This window comes from Lepidochelys olivacea, assembly GCF_965140295.1.
Source record: "Lepidochelys olivacea isolate rLepOli2 genome assembly, chromosome: 6".
In the NCBI taxonomy this organism is placed as follows: domain Eukaryota; kingdom Metazoa; phylum Chordata; order Testudines; family Cheloniidae; genus Lepidochelys; species Lepidochelys olivacea.
In genome coordinates this window covers 21,316,129-21,335,665 of record NC_140416.1, presented here as the reverse complement: position 1 = coordinate 21,335,665, position 19,537 = coordinate 21,316,129, and the positions used below count along the sequence as shown (strand labels likewise).

The window sequence follows — 19,537 nt, the reverse complement described above, 5'->3', positions numbered from 1 at the left end:
ACAAACTGGCCCAACCTTTGCATTCTCTTCTACCAGTGTAAACCCACATTAACTCCATTGCAGACACTGGTGTTATTTTGGGCTTACACCATTGCAAATGAGAGCAGAGTATGGCCTGCTTTGTACAGGAGCTCCACTTTTGCTGGACTATTTTTATGTTACCTTTCTCTGCAGGTGGGAGTTAGGTGCCTAGGTCTTTTGAAAATCACACTAGGCACCTATCTGCATCTTTAGGCACCAAAGTACCTGGCCTTTTGTTCCCCTCAACACTCAGTCGTGGTTGGAAGTTGATCTTTAACATTCACCTGAATTTCAGGATAGTTGCTTAAAACCTTCTCCTCTCCACCTGTTCCCAATCAGGTCTGTTTCCAAAAAAGCTGATTTCTCTGCTCTTATTCCAACCTCTCCCCACATTAAAAAAGCAAGTGGTCACACATATATGGGGAACAACACAGCAGGCCCCATCTCCCAGCCCCTGTTCCTTATCACAAATAGTGGTTTGCAAGAAGCTGTAATATACTGAGCTTCCCCCAGTCTTAGGTGCCTGATGCAGAGGTCAGAAGAGATGGTTGGAATAAAATCTCATGGGAAATGCATTCAGTATCCAAACTACTACTAATTCAATTAGCCTTATTTCCACAGAGTGGCTACTGGTGGTTTATAAAGAAACAAGAGAAGAGGTAAAGTAGATCCTTAAATGTACCTTGGCTTTTTCAAACTGGAAATTGTGTTTGGGAACACAGGGCAGAATCTAAGGAGCGCATGGATCAATTTTTAATGCTCTTTAAAAAAGAGAGCTGACCATTTTCAAATCTTTCCCCTTCACATGAAAGGGAAGGACAGTTTCCAGAATTCTCACCTGCTTCTTCCTCTTTCTAATGAATTCCAGCATTTAAGTTTTACCAATGGGATACCATTCCCAAGTGATTATGGAAACTCACTTGTGGCAGGCTCTTCAGCTCTCAGCCAAAAAAAAAAAAAAAAAAAAGGGCTATCAAGCAAGAATGAGAGATTTTTTCCCTCCTGAGAAGACCACCTTCTTTGAGAAATCCATTAAACCAGCTTGTAAAAAATATTGCAGGATGACTTGGCACTGTTCTGCATCTGTCAGCCAGGTGCACAGAATCAGAGCAGGGGCCAAACATCAGTCATCAAAACTGGCCCAGTGCTGCAATGTTAAGATGAAAGCATAGAAAGAATTTAAATATCTGCATCTATATATCACTGTATAGTGAAAGTGGAAGTCCCCGCAGGCAGCACATGAGCACTGAAGACTCCCAACGATCTTACTGTGTGGGGAAAAAGGAGGAACATGGCAAACCACAGCAGGAAAAGTATCTTTTCTCTATGATTATGAACTAAGTGTATTTAGCTGAAAATATCCGTCAGTGTGTAACCATCTTAAAGTCTCTAGAGCCATTAAGAATCATTGGACGCTAAGTATCATTTGTATAATTACTCAAATAACTCCATTCCTTATCATTAATAACACCTTACATATCTATTACATTCCCACATGCAGGTAGATCTCAAAGTGTTTTACATAGTGTACGTGCCAGTAATCTGTGCACCACTCTCTGGGCTAGACTACACTAGAACCGTTACATTGGCCCAGCTGCACCGATGCCTTTTTCACACCCCTGAGTGACGTAAGTTATACGGACTTAAGCGGTAGTGTAGACCTGCCCTTTATCTATTTACTTATCACACAGGAGAGTCTGGTGTGATTTAGCACCACCCTAAATAGGTGCCGAAAAGAGCCTTTAGGGTGGGATTGTCAAAAGCACCTAAATCATTTAGGGGCACAAGTCCCTTTAATTTGCAAAGGGCTTTCTGCTTCAAAGTGCTTTTGAAAACACTAGCCGTCGTACCACACCTTTCTGTATAGGCCACATATTTTTCAGAAACAAGCTATTTTAGAAAGTTTTTTAAAATGTGATTGTTGCCATTTCTCATACTCATCCTCTGGTGAAGCCACCTTCTTTAGCACCATCCAATCAAGTAGTGAATAAAATCTGTACGATGACATTTACCCTTGGATCTAAGTAACCTTCTCAGATAACCACAGGCCTATTGATTCTCTCAATGAGCAACCTAAGCACCCCATTAACTCTTAGTACACTGGGGTTCATTTGTTCAAACTGTTCAAAACCTTTATAGTTAAGAAAAGACAAGAGATTGGTTTTGTCTCTTTTCTGTCGGCGGTTCCTGAAAAGCACCACCAAAGAATTGTTTTACTTCTGATTAAAAACAGAATCCAGTGTAGAAGCTACATCAGACTTTACACTCAGTTTCTCTTTGAATAAAACTCATAGATTTTTTAAAATACGATCAAAGGTAAAATTCAGTGCCTCATAGCAGTGGTGAATTCTTATTGGGAGAATGATCATTTTGAATAAAGTTTTACGGGATGGGGTAAGTTTGGTCCCAGGTCTTTGTATTGTGGCCTTCAAAATGGGCTCGGTCCATGGAGTTTAGTGAGTGCAGGATACAGTCCTGCAAGCAGCATTTTAGCTGTTCACAGCCAGGAGCTTCCAAGAATGGGAGCCTGCAGCATGCATGCACCGTATGGTAAATGCATCAGACTTGCATCCCTGGGTGGTGCAAACAGTGGCTGAGATTTTGGATTTGTCCAAACTCTGTAGGTGGCTTTGAAAATCTCAGCCAAACGTGCCCAGCCAGTCACTTGCTCACTTCTTTTACGGTACAAATTAGGTCAAATTAGACAAAAACTAAGCTCCTTCTTGTTTTTCACTTCATTGTTTAAATGAAAAATCAAGATTTCTAAACCACAACAAAAGGTCTGAAATCCTCCAGAATGCTACATGATCTAATACCCAAGAGACAGTAGACTGGTTGGTCTGTAAACATGCCAAGTCATGCTCTATTACCTAATCTCTCTTTAGCTTTTAATTTTGAGCATCAACCATTTTTTCCCCTGTGCAAAGTTGATCACAAGAGTAATAAATAGCAGGGATACAACCAATTATGTAATATCAGGATGGCACCTCAGAGTGTGGTGCTGTATTGTCTTATGCCCCAATCTTAATTTTTACTAGAGGGCACGTTTGCTACTCTGAATTGCTACAGTGAAGTCAATGGGTCTAATCATGGTAGTAAGTCCTACACCTTGTAGTAGATGTCTGCAGGATCAGGCCCTTGGATGCAGACACACATGGGGAAAAGAGGAGGGGGAAAGGGGACTTGCACCTTTCTGCACACCCTAGGTAGTGATATTAAACAGCATAATCTTGTTTAATTAGAATATCCCAGTTACACTTTATATTAAGGTTCCATTTATAATTGTTTTATAAAGGGTTAATAAATCACTAAGAGATGTTATATGTATGTTACTGACCCGAATAGTACATGTTATAGGTGGTTATAGCTATATCATTAGAAGGTGCTATAGATGGTTATAACCTCTGGTTCTAAGCATCTACTGACTTGCTGGACAATCTATTACAATTTATTAAAACATTAATACTTTATTATCAATTTAATAATTATTAATAAATGAAACTTCATCTAAAGTGTGACCATATTCCTACTTGTATCAGAAAATAAAGTGCTTTGAAGGTGTCAGAGCTGATTATTTTCTCATGGAAAAAGGACTTGTGCTAAGAGGAGGGAAAATACCCAGGAATTACTTTAGACCATGTGTGGGTTTTAGCTTCATCTTGGGTGGTGGTGGTGGGGGGTGGGGAAGGACATTGTTATTCAAATATCAATAATCAATCAGGTGTGCCATACAGACGTGAAAAGTGCAATAGGTGGGGCAGGGGTTTTCATTCTCAAGTGTCTTAGTATCTGCATAGTGTCAGAGATTAGTTTTGTGTCCCCTGACACATTAAAAAGAAACAAACAAAAGAAGAAGAGACGTACAGTGTGTGACTCCAACACACACACACACACACCCCGACACACACAAAAATGCTTCTTCCCACATCTCTCTCATTGTTAAAAAGTTTCATTTGATCAAGTCTATGCATCTATATTTGCTAACTCTGCAAGTTACAAAATCTCTCTATAAGATATAACAAGTCCAACAACAGGTATAATCCAAAACTGGAGCTTACCCCAATGCATCTGCACTCGCCATCCTTGGAAGGGGGAAATAAAGAGGGGAGAGAGAGAGAGAGAGAAAGAGGGGTGGGGGACGACGTGGAGGCAGGTGGAGAGAAGAGTACGAAAAGCAAAGTGAAATACTGTTCAGAGAACTGAATGCTCAGAATTATTGCCACAGGTGCCTCCCGCTCAGGAGACCAGGAATGCTAGGGGACAGTTTCATTTACTAGACAGTGATTTCCATACTGCACACAAACAATGCAGAAATGTCAAACTTTTGCATTTGGGAACTGGGAATTGGGAGAGAATATACTAAGGTGTTAAGAGAAACCAACACCACCCAACTGAACAGTCAGCAGAGCTGGGGGGTTGCATTCCTTGTTTTGTTTCCATAACATCTCTTAGATGAAGAACAGTTATATCAGAGTGTTAAAAAGGAGACTGATCTCTTTGCACCCATTTTGCTCAGCACAGTGTCCCTCTGCCCCTCAAACTGGCCTGGCAAGAAACACCTTTTCCTACGCATAAACTGGGAAAGGTATTGGTCATTAAAGTCCACATTTCTGAGCCAGTCTGGGAGCCCAGTGAGTGAGACTGTAGGCAAAGTTGAAACCTGCTTTGATACTAGCTTAATAGTCATGAGGGAGCATTTACTGTGTTAAAATCAGGGATTCAGATTAGCTGGGTCATGCCAGTACTTATCCCTGGGGACGCAATCCTGTGCTCCAGAATCTAATTTTTCATTTAAAATAAATCAAGTCTCCAGGCCTTAGAAGTTGCAGAAATAGCCTTCCAATCTGAATAGAGTGTAAACCAACCCTAAAAGAGGTGTGAACTGTCCATTTATCCCCATGGTATGTTGACTTTTAAGCTTGATGGTAGCAATTCAAATATTCAACACTTAATTTTTCACTGCTGATCAAAGCACGCAAGGAAGAGGTAGGATTATTTTTATTAAGCTCTCTATGCCCTGATTGGGTTGTGAGCTAGATTGGGAGACTACAAATACTTATTATTTCTCCAATCTGATGTTTGATTAATGTGAAAAGCTCTGGTTTGATATTAAACCAAACTCCAAGTAGGATAGAAACATCATTCTCTCTCTCTCTTCAGTTTCTGTAATAGGCTCCCTAGCTGCCAGAGTTACAAATGGCAGGTCAATCCTCCACAAGATGATCCCCACCATAAATGCCAAATTCAGCATTTGCCAAGTTGATTTCACAGTTTACTTATAAACACAGCCAGATGTGTTTCTTGTTATGTGAATGTTCCGAACGCTGTGCCAGGCAACATGGGGGTGATCTTAAGAAAACTTAAGACTCGCATACAATTTAAAAAAAAAGTCACTATATTGTACATTGACAGAGAGGTGGAAAGAAGCATTATAGTGAGTGCTTTTTCATATGCATGAGTGACACTCCATTGATACTTGGTTTGGAGTTATAATTTGGATAAGATCCTAATGCACATGCATAGGGCCAAACCCTGTTCTCAGTTATATCAGTGAAAATTCATTTAAACGGATATAACTGAGAGCAGGATTTGGCTCCTACTGTGTGTGTATATATTTATAAAATACACCCATACTCACACACAGTGTACTGAAATACATACATAATGTGTGTATATAGATTTATCCACTTTTCTTTCATTGTGAGTTATTTTCCCCAAAGGGAAAGGCACTGAGGATTTTAACAAAGAACAGAAAGCAAACTGAAACTAGGGGAAAGGGAGATGGGAAATGAGGTTAAAAAAAACAACAAACCCAGGACACAATAGACCCAGCAGCGCAGACATGTGCATTCCCTGCAATATTGAAGCAAGTGAACTACGGAGCTGCAGCAACCCAGATACAGAAGAAGGAAAGCATTGAAAGGAGCGAGAGGGAGCTAAAAGAGAGAAAAGAGAGAGGAGAAGAGAGGGACAGTGACCTCAGCTACTAAGACAATCATGTGCATCTAGAGGGGGAAGATCCTTAAAGATGCAGTATTCCTTTTAAAAAAGAGAAATAAAAAAACTGGAGAATGAAATGTTGGCCAACGATTTAGTGGCCACCATGATTAGTTAGCCCCAGAGGGATCATTTTGCTGGGGTTCTCTTTGCTGCCCTTCCTTCCTCTCCTTGCTCCATTAGTAGATCTGAAGACTATTTCCCCTTTGCCTCCCACTTCTTTTCTCATCTTGGAGACCCTTTCAGCTTAAAACCCAGAAAGATAAAAATGTGGAGGAAGGTGGCAGGGAATGTGCCAAACCATCTCTTTCCTCATCGCTCTCCTTTCAATCAAGAGGCCCCAAGGAGGTTCTCCTGCAGAAGCCCAGCCCAGCCCGCCTGCCCTCTGAAAACATCTCCTCTGTGATGTAGCTAGAAGTGAAGTTGTGTCTTTAGGGGATTCTCCCAGCTGTTCCTGAAGTGTCATCTTCTCCACCCTTTGCACAGCTGCAGAAGAAGTGCAAAGGGAAACCAATGGAGCTCGCGTCACAGACTAGATGAAAAGGCCTCTCTGTATCTATGACCAAATCCTAAATGCTGTGGAAGGGCTGTTTTTCTGAGCAGTCTTGGAATAATTTAGATAGGGGTAACAAGAAATGCCCAAGCTTCCAGGAATTCATCAGATCTTGCTTTCTGGTTCAGTGAGGGATTACAGTGGGGGATATGAGAGGTCTGTAGCTACGATAACAGGGCTGCAAGTCTCAGGAACCAAGTTTGCGTGCTCCATTGGCAATCCATTACCTCTTCCTGGACACGAGCTTTCATGAGATCCTGACAGCTTGGGTGCCCTGCTCATTTCTTGCTGGGTCTCATACAAGTGAGTACCTGGCATGCTGTCTCAGGATCTGTCCCTCCATCTGCTGGCAAACTCAGTGCTCTACCTACATCTTTTCTGTGGCAGCCGCAGGGCCCTTAAACAGTGTGTTCAACTGATTGTGTCAGTCTGTGAAAGGCTGATAGGAAGACTGTCACCCTCACACATGGAAAGTCTCAAAAGGTTTATATTTAAAGGGCAATGATTATATTAAACTGGAAATGTTTCTGTATAAAGGGAAGCAGGGTTCCTCCAGATTTTTTGTGGAACCTTGAGAAACCTTCAACTTTCCTCCCATTTCAGTGCCATGGAGCAGCCTCCGTCCTTCTGGCTGTGGCTTTTGTTGCTGGCCCCTTAACTGGATGGATTTGTGCGTTAACGGCACAATATAAATATTCAGTATTGTTGTTATTATTACAGACTGTTAATTGACAGGGTGTTCCCTCTGCTACCCACTTTCCCCATGAGACGTGCTCATGGCCCAATGGACAGGAAATCCCATAAAGACATAACCACACTGGCTCAGGGTGTAAGAGCGAAGGACTGAGGGAAAGGTCAAGGGTTTTTAAGCACTGTCTTTATCATGTAGCGTGGGAGGGCTACAATATGGTGTGGAATTACCATTGCGTTATAGCTTCCTGTTAGCACCAGAAATGAGCTCCATCACTCTGGTGTTCAGTGTTTCACAACACCCTCTTCCTCCAAAAGGCGAAATTAATTTTGTAAATGAGCCCAAGAGTCTCTATTTAAATTCCCAAATTTGGCGGCCTCTCTGCCCCAGCCCCATTTGCCCCTCTCCGCAGCAGCTGGGAGTTGCCCCTTTTGCTTATTCTTTCCCTGCTACCTGCAACTATTCCCTGAGTCACTGAGTCTGCAGCGTCCTGATTCAATCTCCCCTCTAACTATTCCTTCCCTTTCTCTCTCTGGCTCGTGCATCCACAACAGCCTTAAAGAGCCTGCCCCTTGGCTGAAGGCATTTTTCTTCTGAGCCTAAAACTTCCCACCATTGCTACCGCTGCCTCAGCCGCACTGGAGTTGGCAATGATGGGAGTGTAGTGTCGACAGAGCTCCACATGGCTGCTGGCCTTTAAAGCCCAGAGTTTTCTGCCTTTCTTACAGCAGGTTTAGATAACACGGTGGTTTAAAATACCAGTCCCCTTTCTACACTGGTACACTCCCACCATTGTGAACACCCAGGGAGGCTGATTCAGTGGTAGCAATAATATGAAATTTTAGGGGGAAATCCTAAAATCCAAGCCCGTGCGTGAAGCATTTGGGGACAGATTCATATGAAGGGTTGTATATAAAAATACATAGCATTCTACAGCAGAAGACACACACAAAATCCCCCCAAATCCCCACAAAACACCGCCCACCCTCCCTGGCTCTCTTTAGGCATGAGCAGCTGCATCCCCATATGGAGAAGATAAGTGCTGCATCTTTAAGGTCTCAGCAGTGAGGTAGAGGAGAGGAACAGATTGTCAGTGTTTATACCTTTCTTCTTTGTTGAATTTGGGATTGGCTTCAGAGATATCCAGGCTTTTACTGAACATTGTTTTACTATGGCAGGAACAAAGTGAGAAAACAGAGTTACTAATATGGACATTCATAAAAGAGATTCACCTGAAAGCGTCCCTGACACTAAGCCCTCCCGACCCATGTCCTTTTTAAAGCAAATCTCCAAAACACCTTTCCTGCTCCTTTCCAAACTATGGCTCCATCCTGAATGGTGCTGATCATCTCTCGAAGGTGCTGAGCTTCCTCAACTCCCAGTCCCACTGGCTTTGGTGAGAGCTGAGACCTTAAGCACATGGCAGAATCAGACCCCAGTAGAAGTATTCTCTAAGAGTAGACTCCTAGCCTCTCGTGGTCTGTGACCTCCCCAACAAACACACCCAACACCCTGCTCCCCGTTACTGCACTGACAACCCCAGCTGGAGTCCACTTGCTCACATTTCTCACTGGAGATGGACCATGCTTGAATGTGAAAATAGCAAAGCCCTCCTTACTCCTGCTGGGAATCTGAAAGCCTTTCCGGGAAGTCATTAACACTAAGCACACACTGGGCACGGATTCAAAACTGCAAGCAGATCTTCTTAAAGGCCTCTTTTATTTTTCTACTCTTCATGGCTTGTTCCTGCCAGTCCCACACCCCTCTCCATCCTCAGGAAGAACCATTCTGCTTCCCAAACTTGGGTCAGAATCCCAGTAGCTGAGAAGCAGGACTCTAAAAGCCTCGCTAAAGGAGGTCTATGTTACGTGTTAGCGCCGTGTTATGTGGATAGGTGCTCTTCACAATACAGCCTGCCAGCACTGGCTGATATTTCATTCGTGCTATCCACCTCAGCAACCCACAAGAAAAAGAATGGAAGGAAAATGAATAGTTGATGGAATCAACTTTAGGAAGTTTGATCAAATCTTCTCAACTCTGACCCTTGCCACTGTGAAAATTCTGGCACCCCAGCAGAGGTTCCAGCGGCTGAAGGGGTAACAGGTGCCACCTAAAGGAGGGGCTGTCCATTTCACAAGATTCTTAGTGCCAGGAGGTGTCTGCAGTGTTCCGTGCACCTATCCCCTCCCCTCTGACGTTTCTCCTGGCAGGAGTGAAGCTGTGGCTTCTAGGAGGAGCCAAGCAGTCTGAAATTGGTGGGAAAGAAAAGCATTGGCAGTGATGTAGCTCAGTACCACTCTCCCCTTCAATACATTTGGGCTGGCTAAAATCAGGATAAAGCCAAATCAAACCACCAGATGTAGGCGCAGTGGGTGTTTGTGTGCTTTTAGTGTGTCACATACAGTCAGAGAAACAACAGAGAGCACGTAGAGAGCCAACACCATTGTTTCAAGCAGCGCTGGATGGGCAGCAGCTTGTAAGCTGGAAGCCAGTCCCTGTGTAGGACTTCACTTGTTCCCCTGTTCTTCTCCAGGACTAAGTCACTGAAGGGCTATGTTTTTTCCTAATGCTTTCAGCACAAAAGCTCTTTTACCAACCTGTTGGGTTTGAGTCCCCTATTTCAAGCTTGAGTGGCTACTCTAACAGGATATCAAGCCCATAATATCAAGATTAGAGGCTCCTGTGGTCCCAGACAAGGTGCCAAGAGCGTTGTTTATCCACATACAACTGGAGGCTATCACATGCATACCCTTTCTGCAAATAAACAGATGTTCGCTACAGTGGGACTAAAACACAAGTCACAAGGGAGTGCTTTGCCCACTGAGCTAGAGAAGCATCTCTGGTAGCTTGTGAAGGAAGCAATGGGTGTATATTTCCTGGTGTTTACACAGTCATTCATCTCTAACTAGGACTGTCTCCTCAGTCTCTCTTCACCTTCCGAGTGCAGTACAATCCTCCTGGAATACAGCAGTTTCTATCCATCTGCCCAGACTGAGACTATCAGGGCAGCACCACCCCCCTGAAAGACACCGGGCTAAGAAGAAGTGCTGCAAAATCCACCGTCTGGGGGTCACTTGCTGCTGAATACTATACAGCTAGCCTTAAAAAGCCTGATTCTTGGCGCAGGCACCTAGCGTTTTGTTACTGACTGTTCTGACAGATGGTGCCCCTATCAGCAGTGCACCATCCCCAGACACTCTCCGTGCAGTGGCATGTGTTAATGAAGCCGGCTCACGTTATAAATAATCACACTGCCAGCAACTCACCCTGTGCCGTTGTCATCTACAGATGTGGAGAATAATGAAAGCCTGAGCCTGAAATAAAATAGCACCTTCCCCTTAACCTCTTCCAAAATATGCACCACTGAACTGGGCATCATCCCGCAGAATGTCAGCGTGTGCCCCTCCACTGTCCTTCATCAGATCTGTATGTTTTGCTTTAGCTGAAGTTGTCTGCTGCACACACACTCCCAGTGTATCCCTTTTGATTGACCCTGACACCTCTGGCATGAGTCCTGCCTTTTTTAAGCTAAAGACATCCCTCATTGAAATGCCGCCAACGCATCTCTCTTCAGTGTCTCTGAGATAATCTCAGACATTCCTCTTGTGTCTCTTTCCACTGATCACCTCATATTGCAACATTTTCCAATTGTGGGGGAGAAGAGGACATTCAAAGCAAAACAGAATATGCTGGATAATACGAGCCCTTGATTTCCCCTTTTTTTAGCTTTCTGACAACTTGTTATGGACTCCCAAGCCAAAGGTGAGAGATGGCAGGGAGTGTTCCAACTATCAGAACACATCAGGATCAGGCCAGGAAGCTCTAGGCTGGTTGAATGTCTTGCTCCTAACTCAATTTGTCTGTCTCACCATTATTCCTGGTTCCTCTTTGTTGTTCCACCTAGGTAAATGCTCCCCGCAAGCAACTGCAGAGTACAGCAGCTTACTAAGGCAACAAACTGTCTGCAGCTGGGTGCTGAAGTCCGCACACTGCACCAGAGGCTGTCTCATACATGAGAACTTCATGGGCAAACAGGACCTCCAGGTACCAGGACTGGATTAAAGGCGAGATGGGGAAAAGGTGGATGTTTGATTCTAGTGACTACTGCTTGGTAACTGTTTGTTCCCAGAGTGTTCAGTCTTATTCTTCATTCTACCTTCTTTGACATCCGCGGCCTCTGTGAAACACACGTTTCCCCGAAACAGCTCCCTGATCACTATAGAGATCCTTTTATTTCACTGTTGGGGGAGGGGGAATAAAGCTGGTGTCCTGTCTGACCTATGATGCGGAATCTTTCAGACATTGAATCTTAAGGATACCCAGCCATGGATCCCAGGAATAAATCCTAGCAGCTCTCGGGGAATAGCTTTCTTCACTCAAGGGTTAGAACTGCCTCAGCCATCCAACAAGAATCACAGGCAGTTCTAAGGGCCTCTGAACATCTTTATTTCATGCTCTTCGCCCAGCTGCCAGCCAGCAAAGGAGCTTCTGGGCACAGGAGACTCTTCCTGAGCAGATCTTAACAGCTGAGGGAAAAGACCATGTCACAAAAGCTGAATTACAAGCTAAAGCATTGACAGTATATGTACATGTGATGTTCTTTGATACAGATTGGTATATCTCTGTGTTGTTCCAAATACACATGCTTTCCTTCTGCCTTTCCCTGGTGTGGCCCTCCTGTAATGAGCGTGGAAACCATCTCCATGGTATACCACAACCAGAAGGGCAGCTTGCACAGCAGTTCCCCTGGGGACACCATTCCCCCCCACTCCTCTCCAGCATACCACAACAGCAGCAGTTTCCTTGCATATAAGAGAACTGGAATGATACATACCCACCATGCTTAAGAAATCCAGTGAGCTACAAGCGTCAGGGCCATACTGAGTTTGACAGCAGCCCTGAGAAGCACCCAAAGGAGTCAGGTAGGGTTTCTCCAGATTCATACTATTCTCATGACACCAGTTTCAAGGGTCTCAGTAGGATTCTGAGTAAAAGGGTTCAATGGACAGGACCCTCACGCCATGGACAGAACTGATACGCTGGTGCCAGTAACCATGAGCGCTGCTGGATGTTTCCACGAATGCTGGTGTGGATAGAACATTTTCTCGAACTCCTCCTGTGCATAGGGTGTAGAGGGGAAGTAGGGGAGGCAAGGAGTACGGGGTTCATCTTTCCTGGCTATGGGGGCTACCTACCTCTGTCCATGCTGTGCCATTTCAATAGCTCTGCGAGCTGGGACTGGGGAACCGCCATCCGTCACACTGAGAACCTCCATCGACTTCCGCTCTGGCCGCCGCTTCCCGTGCCGGTTCAGCATTGGGGAGTCCACACGCTTCCTAGGGGGATCTTTGTGCAGAGAGAATGCAGTCAGCTGAGTCTGGCTGTGGCCCATCTCCTGTGGTTCAGGCTGGCCCGGCCTGGCAGTCCTCCCTCAGCAATCCCCCTTGCTCATCTCCCCCCACAGAGAGCGAGGTGATTGTCCCCTGATGAAGGGGAAGAAACATTTGCAATCTCCTCTTGCCCAAGTCACAAATTTCACCTCTTCACAGTGGCCACACAATGCATGTGTCTCAGATGCTGCTTGCAAACATTCAAAACATCAGTCAAGGTTGATCTACCGAGCATGGGATGGGAGGGGAGTGAGTGGTGGAGGGAAGAGAATGCTGTATGAAGAAGGCCTGAAAGTTTTGGGGTTTCTTTCCCCCCTACTTTCTCTTTACATGAAAAATTAAGGTCTTGTCTAACCTGGGTGACTCTATGGTGACTGGAGAGTGAGAGAAATCTATATATGGTGCTTATATGGCTCCATGACTGCAGTAACTGAGCACTTCACAATCTGTAGTGTGTTCAACCTCACAACACTCCTGTGCGGTAGGCTAGTACTATTATCCCTATTTCATAGATGGGGATCTGAGGCACTAGAAACCAGATTTCTAAAGGTATTTAGGCACCTAAAGATGCAGACAAGTGCCTAGAGAGATTTTCAAAAGCACCAAAGTGCGCCATTCCTATGGAAATGTGGATCTTTAGTTGCTGAAATACCTTGAAAAATCTGGCCCTAAGTGACTTGCACAAGGTCACACAGGAAGTCTGTGGTGGGGCTGGTCTCCTGAGTCCCCAGCCAGTGCCCTAATCACTGGATCATCCTGACTCTGATGGTAGCACACCCACACCAAGAAGGACAGCTGAGCAAGTGAGAGGAGAAAGGATTTTTTTTTTAAAGTGAGGCTGTTTAAAACCCTTCGTTTGTTTGTAACTGTAAAGACCTATCCAGTTCCAATGACTAATGAATACCTTAGAGAGAAGATATCGTTTGCCTCTTCCATTGAGATTGGAGAGCTCACAAAAAACATTCTCTGAGACCCTTCCCCCATCAAGAGATCCTGTATTTAAACCATGGGAACCCAGTTTTAATGTTCCTGGTACTTCAATTAATTATTATTATTAATAATAATTATCATCGTCAATATTGATACTCTGTTTATTTTTGTTACCCCATCCTCCACTGCTACCTCCACCCACTTGCTTGTTTCATCTCTCTCTTATGTCTTGTCTTCTAAACTGTGAGCCCCATAGGACAGGAACTATTATTTACTATATATGCAAACAATGGGGAGCACAATGGGGTCTGACCAGTGTGAGGCCTCTAATCATTTTTATTATTTATCATTAACAATCATATTTCTCCTGTTAAAAAGGAAGCAGAAAAACAAATCAATAAATCAAAAAGGCAGAAAGATCCAATAAAGCAATAACAGTGAGTGCCTTCAACTGCACACATATGAACTGGTCAAATGTGACATTGGGACAAGGTTTACAGAAATAGTTTCTTGACAGCTTTAATGATGGCTGCTTCAAACAGCTAAATCAAGAAGAGAGGCTGTTCTCCAGTTAGTCTTATGTAACACGCTACCGTTGGTTCAAAAAGTAATTGTAGCTGAATCATGAAGCAACAGTGACCGGAATTTAATTAAGTTCAATGTTTTCAGCAAAGGGATGATATCAAAGACTAGCCTGGGGACACTAAACTTTAGAAAGGGGGACTTAAAAATAAAATAAAAGATTAAGCCAGTCTGAGAGAGGCTAACTCAAAAGCAAGGAAAGGAAAATCCTCAGATGTGGCACATGGGTTACTTTGGCGGAGTAACAGAGTCACCTAAGGTATGGCTAACCCTCAACAACAAAGGAAGCAAGAAGGGAAGAAAAAACCCAGTCTAATCAAATGGCAAGGTTCAAGGGCTAATTTGAGCCAAACCAGATCAAAATAGGAGACTTCAGCAAATGGAAATCCAGCCCAAGTGACACCCATAACATGGAGCATTAAGTACGGCAAGTCAAACGTAAGCTGGGAGTTAGGAGAGAGCTAAGAAAGACTATGAAGAGCAATTAGCCAAAGACAAACACAAATTATGAGACATCTTGCAAACATATCAGAAGCAGGAAGCTTGTGGACAGGACCGTGGGTCAGCTGGCCCATCAGAGAGTAACAGGAGCAATTAAGGAGGATAAGGATATTGCTGAGAAACTAAATGATTCCTTTGCATTAAACTCCACCACATAAGATGTTGGGGAGATATCTACCTCCAATCTATTTTTTTAAACATATTAAAGATGAGGAACTGTCAAAAAACTAACAACAGCAAGTCATTAGGATTGGCTGGGATATACCCAAGACTTCTGCAGGAACACAAGGATAAAGTGACTGAGCTGCTAACTAAAATATTCAATCTCTCCTTAAAATCAGTTACTATACCAGAGGGTTGGAGGGCAGCAAATGTTGGAGGGAGCAATCCTGGGAATTACAGGCCAGTGAGTCTTACTTCAGTTTGGTGTCTTTCTTCGTTTGTGTCATAAATATAAAGGGAAGGGTAAACACCTTTAAAATCCCTCCTGGCCAGAGGAAAAACCCTTTCACCTGTAAGGGTTAAGAAGCTAGGATAACCTCGCTGGCACCTCACTACAATGACCAATGGGGAGACAAGATATTTTCAAAGCTGGAGGGGGGAGAAACAAAGGGTCTGGGTCTGTCTGTGTGATGCTTTTGCTGGGGACAGAACAGGAATGGAGTCTTAGAACTTAGTAAGTAATCTAGCTAGATATGTGTTTGATTCTGTTTTCTTTAAATGGCTGAGAAAATAAGCTGTGCTGAATGGAATGGATATTACTGTTTTTGTGTCTTTTTGTAACTTAAGGTTTTGCCTAGAGGGATTCTCTGTGTTTTGAATCTAATTACCCTGTAAGGTATTTACCATCCTGATTTTACAGAGGTGATTCTTTTTACTTTTTCTTCTATTAAAATTCTCCTTTTAAGAAACTGATTGCTTTTTCATTGTTCTTAAGATCCAAGGGTTTGGGTCTGTGGTCATCTATGCAAATTGGTGAGGATTTTTATCAAACCTTCCTCAGGAAGGGATGTGCAAGGTTTTGGTGAGGATTTTGGGGGGAAAGACGTTTCCAAACGGGCTCTTTCCTAATAAAATAAAACCGGTTAGACATTTGGTGGTGGCAGCAAAAGTCCAAGGGCAAAAGGTAAAATAGTTTGTACCTTGGGGAAGTTTGAACCTAAGCTGGTAAAAGTAAGCTTAGGAGGTTTTCATGCAGGTCCCCACATCTGTACCCTAGAGTTCAGAGTGGGGAAGGAACCTTGACAGTTGGTATGGACATATTCTTAGGATGGAAGACCAACAAACTATGAAGCATATTTACCAAGGAATATTGCTACAGGATGCTACTCAGGTTGTCACCAAAAGCCGAGGTGGTGCATAAGAATGCCACGGATGGGCACAGACCGAACAGTCAGCCACACTGTCTTAAGGACCTACTGAGAGATTGATCTGTGGTGTGCTCAATCTGCAAGGAGTCTACATCCCTTTGGGATTTGCCTTTGTGATGATCATGCTGATAATTAAGTAACCAAGTTGCACTGATAATTAAATACAGTTATTCTGCCACAGGCTGAAGGCAGCTGAAAGCAAGTTGAAGGCAGGCTGGAGTGTGTCATGGTTATGCAGAGTTGAAGATGCGCTGCTGTAGATTTGGAGGAAGCTGTGTCACATGTTCTGCTTTACAAAGGGTGCCACAACAGAAGGGCTGGACCTGCAGACTCCCCACAGCTGCTCTTCCACCACATTTTCCATTTAACCTTCAAAGCATCGATTTGCACTGAAAGTTCCTCTGACACAAGAGAAGATCTGTCAGCTTGTTTCTCAGCTTCCAACCTCCCAGGTCCAATTTGCGACCTCCAAAGTCCGAGGACAGAAGCCCTCCCCACCGAAGCTAAACTGGTGTTAACAAATCACCAACGAACAAGATTACACAGCAACGCAGAGAGCAAAAGGAGGAAGGTTTCCTGCTTGTGTACTTCTGCTCCCGGTGAAGCTTTGCAGGGAGAAAAGTAATAGAACATTGCCTCAAATGATGAAAAAAGAAAACTTTCTCCTACTTCTCTGAGAAAGAGATATCTGCACACAGAGTGAAACAAACACAAAAAGGAAACCAGGAAGGGAAGGGTAGTTTATAGAGATAGAGTCTGATCTCCCCTTGAGCTTCAACTGGAATTCAGAAGCCTATGCTCACTGCTTGCATCCATTCTTTCCAAACTGTACCATAAAAAGAAAGAGGAAGAGTTCAGTATGTGTGCATGTACTTTTATTTGGCAAGTGCTCAGGCAACACACATCTCTGAGGAATGTGGTCTCTCAGAGCAGTTATTATTAAATCCATTACCATTTCCCTTCACCCTTCCTCTTCTCTCTTGGAGCAAGGTCAGTGCTCATGGCTAATGAGAAGATATTCATCAAAAGCATGATTACTCTTACTTAAACTTTGCCCCATGTTCCTAGAGACACTGCTGGGAGCAGAGGAGAGGGAAACCCCCTCTGGGAAAGGAAGCTGATCTTACTAACACTCAAATAATAATGCTCGGGGATTCTACAACGTGCTGTCATAGCACAGTGCTATATCTGGCTCAAAGATAGCCTACCGCTGTTGGGGAACTCTTTCTCATCCTGTGTAGAAAATTCCAATTCAGATGGTCAGTATTTGAACCAGCAAGTGAAAATGTTCTGGGAGGTACAGGACTGGGAGATGGGAGGAGAGGTATATGACATAGTTAGGGCATGGCTTTGTATTCACTTATGCATTGGAGGTAATGATTCAATCACCTCTGCTACTACTGTTCAATAGCAAAAGTATCTGTGTCATAGGGGAGCCCTGTCCCTGTGTTGCAAAATCATCTATCCAAGTCAAAAGTCAACGAGTCACTGTAGGAAGTCAGGAATACACACACACAAATATACACAAAACTTATGGGGTAGTGATAAACTATACATGTGATTAAATAGATAAATTACAGAACAATGTGATAAACTGCATTTATCAGGCACCTTTGACCACATTAACTACACTCTGCCTATTAACCCATCTCCGCCAGAAGCATGCTAACGTTTCAAACTCCCTGCAGCTTCAAGCAGGTCACATTGTTAAAAATCAGCCTGCCAGGTAAGCGCTTTATAGTTTCCTCCACATATGAGATTTCTTGGAAAAACTGCACAGACCTGAAGCCCAGAGCATGAGTCTTGAATTAAGTCTTGACAGATTTAAAGTTCAATATTTCATCACACAGCAGGACTGGGAGAGTCCAAGCATTTCAATGGGATAGGCAGCACTTGCTTCTAGCCCTGAAGGTCATGAGATACTAGACTTAAAAACCACAACACTACTATGTACAGAAATGCTATTTCAGGTACTTTTCTAAAATGTTATTAGTTATGTATTTTTGATTCCCTTTGAGTCATGTATAGTTGAAGTCACTTAGATCAGCAGTTCTCACCCAGGGGTTCGAGGCCCCCTGGTGGGCCACGAGCAGGTTTCAGGGGGTCTGACAACCAGGACTGGCATTAGACTCACTGGGGCCCAGGACAGAAAGCCAAAGCTACACGTCCCCGAGCCCTGCCACCTGGGCCAAAGCTAAAGCTTGAGCAGCTAAGCTACGTGGGGCCCACTGTGGCATGGGGCCCTGGGCAACTGCCCTGCTTGCTCCTCCCTAATGCTGGCCCTGGTTTTTATATGCAGAAAAACAGTTCTTGTGGCACAGGTGGGCCGTGGAGTTTTTGTAGCATGTTGCAGGGGCCTCAGAAAGGAAAAGGTTGAGAACCCTGACTTCAACTGTAAGGTCTTTGGAGCCAGGAATGTCGTTTCGTTCTGTGTTTGTACAGCATCTAGTACAGTGGGGTCCGGGTCTATGCCCATGGCTTCACAATGCAAATAATAAGTAACAATAGTACTACAAGACCGCTACAGTGGTAAAGGATTACCTGGCTATACAGACAAAGGGATACAATGTGTAAGCCCAACAAACATGTGAAAATCGTTCAAAAATATCTTTAATACACAATAGTAAGCTGTGTGGTATAAATATTGCAGTGGAACTCATTCGGCATGGCCTGTTCAACTATCATGTGGTCATTTATATTTCAGGCTGATAAAACCTTTCTAACGCACCATCATCTCTCCTTCATATATGTATATATGAATATCATGTATATGTATATATATATATATGTATATATGCATATATCCATCATACTTGTCAGTTTTCCCCCTATGCTATTTTTCATAGAGATCTGATGAACACACTGACACATACATATATTAGAAAAGTACAGCTGGTCAACATTTTCCAAATTTCAATTTTTTGGACAAATATTTTCACCAAAATGTTGAATTTCAAAAATTAAAAAAAAAAATAGAGAGAGAGAGAGAGAGAGAGAGAGAGAGAGAGAGAGAGAAAATTAGGATGCCATTTTTGTGGATTTTTCTCCCATTGTTTTGAAATATTTTGAATTTTAAAATTTGCACAAAAATATTCCTTGAAATTTCAAATTTTGTTGAAACCTGGGGGGAACTGACATTTTCACAACCCTCCCCAATGTTGTGACCAGCTCTATCGCAAAGTTTAAGTTTCCAATTTTTCAGATTTTTGTTTGTTTTACCTGCTTTTAACATTTAGAGTGGATTTGCGGGTGTTCAGGAAGAGGTGACTGCTGTCATTTCCTTGAAAGACCCTGATCCTGCATACTTACCTGTACACATGTGAGCAATTCTATTGACTTTACTGGGGATACCTGCACGTGTAAAACTAAGCCTAGAGAAGACTGGGACCTAAGGGACCAGATACTGAGCAGAAAAAGATACCATGTCTCATTGATTAACTGCCCCTCTTTCTGTGCTTACATTTCAAATGATGGAGATGGTCTAAACTCTAGTCTGTGCTCT

The 19,537-nt window shown here is 43.5% G+C and overlaps 1 protein-coding gene across 10 annotated transcripts in view; it reads right to left on the bottom strand.

The window, feature by feature from the left end:
* The window catches only part of BRSK2 (BR serine/threonine kinase 2), a 499,877-nt gene that overhangs the window by 97,045 nt on the left and 383,295 nt on the right, over nucleotides 1–19,537 (bottom strand). For 7 of the 10 annotated variants that reach the window (XM_084630023.1, XM_084630021.1, XM_084630022.1 and 4 more), the window contains exons 12-14: nucleotides 12,458–12,608; nucleotides 8,366–8,431; nucleotides 4,080–4,103 (exon numbers count right to left, since the gene is read on the bottom strand). In XM_084630023.1, coding sequence (XP_084486149.1) covers nucleotides 4,080–4,103; nucleotides 8,366–8,431; nucleotides 12,458–12,608 — 241 coding nt within the window. The remainder of the gene's footprint in view (nucleotides 1–4,079; nucleotides 4,104–8,365; nucleotides 8,432–12,457; nucleotides 12,609–19,537) is intronic. The other 3 variants (XM_084630020.1, XM_084630025.1, XM_084630017.1) reach the window with 1 other exon arrangement.